We start from the raw sequence: 5104 nt of genomic DNA on the forward strand, positions 1-5104 counted from the left end.
AGACTTTTATTGTAACGGCCCTTGCCCGTATATTGCATGGGCTCATTTGCGGCGTCGTATACGAATGCGGTACTACAAAAAAAAAACAAAAATCATAAGTTCAAAGCGAGCTTAAAAGCAATCGCACATATAATCCTTATCACTTGTCTTACCCAGTCGTCGTCGTCGTTGTATTCGTGTTAGGTAAGGCGCCGCTATTCCCATTTGTCGCAAATTGTTTGGCGCGAGCTGCATTGCCGCCATTTTTGCGAAGTATAGAAGTATCAGTAAATGCAATGAGTGGCATGGCCAGTTTGTCCAACATATCCGTTGCAGCCAAACGTGCCGGCTTAACGCCATTGACAATTTGATTGGCATTCGTTGTTGTTTTTATTATTGTTGCACTTGCCTTAACAGTCGATTTGGAAGCCTTGGAAGTGGAAGAACTCGTTGCTGTTGATGACCTTGAAGTGTCCGATGATGTAGTTGATTTTATCGACGACAACGTTGATGACGACGAGGCAGCGGCACGTCGTGTAATTTTTGCCATCTCTAAATAGACATTTTCTGGAAAAAGAAAGTGGAAAATATAAGAGATTTTTCTTAGTCAATATATAGCATGATTCATGATTATTATGGAGTTCATAAAATCTTCGAGAGTTTAATTGAAAATAGTATTCAAAATAGGCAATTATTTAACATTTCAAAGGTGTCCGGAAAGATTAATTTTAAATTTATTTTCTAGCCAGAATGAAATTTAGGGGGGGAGGGGCTCGACCCTATTAAGCTGGCATTTCAGGGTACTATTTTATATATATATAAGGAAAATTTTAAAGTTAGGGGGGCGGCTCGGTTCTCTCTTTTATCTCCAATTATCTCTTCTTCTTATATCTAAGTATCGATATTTTAGTATGAATAGATAGGGGCCTGATGCCAGTAGTCTCCGGTGAGCATTTTCGGGCTAGAGTTAGCTTGTTTTATTTGGGTTTAGTCGAAAAGATCCTGTTTTGCTTCTCGCTTTTTTTTATTAAAATCGTTTTAAGGTTTTTACTATTGCTGAAAATACTAAGTGCAAATTTAAATAGTGTTAAAATATTTAATGAAGCTTTACTTTATCCGATATCTGCGTGGGTAGACTGGTTTTTGTTCGACACATCAGCTTCAGGATTGACCGAAAGGAAAGCACTAGTTGCAGGACGACACCAGTGAATTTCTACACGGATGGGTCGAAGCTTGACGGTATGGTCGGTGGATGTTTCATTCATGCGGGCGCCAGCATCAGCCAGAGCTAGCATTAAGGAAACAATAGAATGTCTGTTAAACTGCTCGACTTTGGCAAAGGAATTTCCACCTGATAGACTCATTTGGGTACCAGACCATATTGATATTGCAGGGAATCGCGCTCCGGAGAAATTGGCCAGGAAAGGTACCTTCGAAACGCGATTACCGGGTAAAGAGTGGGTGTACTTTCTTTTTAGTAAGCTTATGGGGAGGATAATAGAGTATTGGTTCTCACGCGATGGAGCTAAATAACACAATAAATAGTCACTGCTTACAAAACAATGAGATGGAATCAAAACTTTGTCAAAAGCTGCCTAGATTTTTTGAGGCTACGAAAAATATTTACTAAAGTACAAAATAAGTTGTTCCTTACAGTAATGCATCATTTTTATCTTAAAAGTTGACGCTATTGTGAAGTTATAATAACAACCAAAAATATTTGATTTTCTTGGCCATAACTAAAATTTTGATTTAATTTTTTTAATTTTTTTAGTTTTATTTTTTTTTTTGGCCATTTAGCCTTTTCTCTGAAAAAGTTCTGGCAACACTGCTAATAAACTTTAAATTATCAGATAATGTTTTGCTACCCTAGAACCCTATAGCATTCAATAGCGTCTCCTTCGGGGTATTCTTGAAGGGGTTGAGCTCGTCTTTTTAAGCGCCGGCACTTCTCTGTAGTATTGATGTGGGCGCTTGTGTTGCTGATCTACCCAGTTTTTATCTCTGGTAGATGTCTAAATTCGATGAGTGAAATATTCGAGAAGGCATTGGATATTATTGGTAAAATTTTGATTTGTCATTCTGCCCATTCCACCCAAGTAAGGAAATATGAAGCTGGCTCCTAAACCATTTTCTATAAGTAAAGCGTTGTGAACCATACCCACGGAGTCACTAGCTATAGCTTTAAAAGCAGATCATAAAAGCTTGTCAAGTTTATCTCTTCTCCTCGAAGAAATGAATCTAGCGGTTTGCATTGTATACTAGTTTTCTTGGCTTTAACGGTAGGCCCGCTGTTACAGCACAATTTGGAGACTACTTTTCGAGACAATGTCCTCTGCGTAGGCCAGAACATTTAAGCCCTTTTCAACAACAAGACAGGGTTATTACTTTACCAAGATTAACCATACTAGGGAGGAGATCATTCAAATCTGTAAGCATCCTTTCGTAGCTGCGGAAAATCTGTTCTAAAGTGGGTGCGATAACTTTAAGTGTGATTGCTATTCAGCGGTGTTCCGTATTTCTCTTTCGCCCGGAAAGTGCCATGAAAACTTAAAGTTTCGTCTTATTTGAGTTTGAAAAATACATATTCCTCAGCTTATTGAAATGCTCTACTAAATTAAATCAAAAGCAAGTTAATTGGAAACTGATATAGCCTAAATACATATATATACGTACATAACTTTTCGTCATGCTAGCATTGTTCTACAGCTGAAATGCATCTTTCACTAAGTCATACGCACACAGCCACACACAAACTGGCACACATTGTTTACCTGAAGTTGCCAAGTTGGCGGCGACAAGTGTTTTGTGTGGTGACAAAAATAACGCAAGACAAGCAATGTATGTATGTACATAGTATATATATGTATCCATGACTATATGACAACTTTTTGTTCTAAGCTTTTCTTTGTAAAAATAAAAAACAAAACACTTGGTGTCAAAACTGTCGCCTCTATTAAGGAACTTGCATTCACTTTTGTACATACATACGAAACATAGTAGAAAGTGCTACATACAATGCTCAAGTACTCATATGACGTTCATTGTCGGCATCACTTTCGGTCGGTATGTCGTTATCAACCGCCATTGTGCGTCGAGTAGAAGGTGAACCAGAAGATGCACAAAAGGCGAAGACGTATAAAAAAAGTTTATTGTCTACGTCCCAGCACTAAATTAAAAATGGAAGCAAACTAGCTCACGTATGTACATTAGGCATATGACTTTTTTACATACATATCTTTGGCATTTTATTAAAACAACTTAAGTGACTTTAGAAGGTTTTACTTTGAATGAAAAAATAAAATTTTCCGCATGAAAAATTTAATGTTTTTATTACGTTACACCTGGGGCTAGTTAATCGTTGAAATATTGTTTGTTAACCCAATGAATTATTGCTTTAAAGGGAAAATAGCTTATCTCGAGATAAGCTGCTTTAGTAAAATGCCACAGATATGTACATAATGCTTCAAATTTCGATCCAAATTTTAAACTTTTTTCTCAGAAGTGTAAAATTTTTTTAAGTATACAGTTTTATAGCCCTTTCAATTTTAGTGCAATAATGTGCCCAAAAACTACTGTTGATTTTTTAGATTTTTTTTTGCGAAAGGTATTGCGGTTTTCTTCCATATGAAAAAAAATTGGGTTTATTCGTTATATGGAAACAAATACGAAAGAAAAATTCTTAAAAATCAACGGTAATTATAAATCCTTGAAACAACTTAATTATTGCACTAAAATTGAAAACGCTATAAAATTGCATACATAAAAAATCTAACATTGCTGAAAAAAATTTGGAATTTGTATAGAAATTTGTTGTTTTTTTTTGCTATAAAGTTGTTAACTTGGGTTTTGTTAGAGAATCAAGTGTATTTTAATTAGCAATTCTCAAAATTAAATAAATTAACATGAGTGGTAAACAATATCACTTTAAAATGGGGTGTGGTTGATATCACCAATATTGTAAACGAGCAAATCTCAAGCCAGAAAAGAAAAACGCTAAAGCATTCCTCTTGCATATATTTCAATCAATGCAGTTCCACAAATGAGTACAATAAAAAATAAATCAGTATTTGAACCATTTTCACCTTAAAACGTTTTTTAGGCGAAAAAGTACCGACGTTATTCATTTTTTCATTCTCACTTGAAAAAATCATAATTGTTTTTTTTTTATAACTTTAGGAAGTTTTCAAATAGAATACTCATATTAGAGGCAATGGACGTTGGCATCAAATACAACATATCTCTGAAGTATAGGTTTACAAAAAAAAGTTTCTGCATATTGAAGCAAACCTCTATATTCCGAGGTCTGTTAGCCCCCATACGACACGTTTTTGTCGAAAATTTTACACTTTTTTCTAGACGTTTTTGTACCAAATTTTGGCAAAAACGTTATTTTTGTTGGTTTTTCATCATTTCTCATCCACTCCTCACAGGTATGTTTAATAAAAAAAATGTCATATGCCTAATGTGCATAAGTTGGCATGTAGGAGTGTGCATGTAAACGCTTCACTTACGAGTTGCAGTTAATAGATGTGTGTACAAAAAACTAGTTCTATATTTCTTAGTTTTTTTTAGGAACTGTGTTGGTTAACCAGTGGCCTTGCGCCTGAGCCACGGAAATGATACAAGAAATATACTTTTTCATAAGGCAAGCGTTTTGTTGCACTCTTATTTTTTTTTAACTTTCTTCGAGGCTGTTAAGCGTAGAATTGCTGCAAAATAAATAAATTAGCTCGACGATATTATTTATAAGTAGAAACAACCTGGCGTGCCTCATTGCGCCTTAAACGTATTTTTGCGTTGTTTGATACCCGTATTGTAATATTTCATTTATTTTATTAATTTAATTGAATAACATTTTTCAAACAGATGGCAACCCCGCTCAAACATATTTCCGGCGGTAAACTTTCCTAAACCTCTTCAGTTTGTTACTCATATTGCAATATTCAATTTTTCTTATCAATTAAATAAATAAATTTTTTCAAACAGGTGGCAACTTTAAAAACATATATTTTCCTCAGTAAGCCTTTTCGACAGCCATATTGCAATATTTACTTCATTTATCGAAACTGGAATTTTCTAACATGTGGCAACTCTGTAACTTGTTTTCTTTTTTATATTTTAA

General features: G+C 34.8%; 1 protein-coding gene across 1 annotated transcript; it reads right to left on the reverse strand.

The window, feature by feature from the left end:
- Positions 1 to 16: 16 nt before the first annotated feature.
- Positions 17 to 3067, reverse strand: LOC108380255 (extracellular glycosidase CRH11-like; the record flags this gene model as incomplete). The annotated part of the gene is made up of 3 exons (XM_017636629.1): positions 3010 to 3067; positions 153 to 546; positions 17 to 72 (listed from the first exon to the last, which is right to left on the reverse strand). Coding segments are annotated over exons 1-3 (508 nt in total), but the record flags the coding sequence as incomplete, so codon positions are not given.
- Between the last annotated feature and the right edge of the window lie 2037 nt (positions 3068 to 5104).

This window comes from Rhagoletis zephyria, unplaced genomic scaffold (genome assembly GCF_001687245.7).
Source record: "Rhagoletis zephyria isolate East Lansing unplaced genomic scaffold, Rhagoletis_zephyria_1.1 Rzeph_scaffold_18719, whole genome shotgun sequence".
NCBI classification, from domain to species: Eukaryota; Metazoa; Arthropoda; class Insecta; order Diptera; family Tephritidae; genus Rhagoletis; species Rhagoletis zephyria.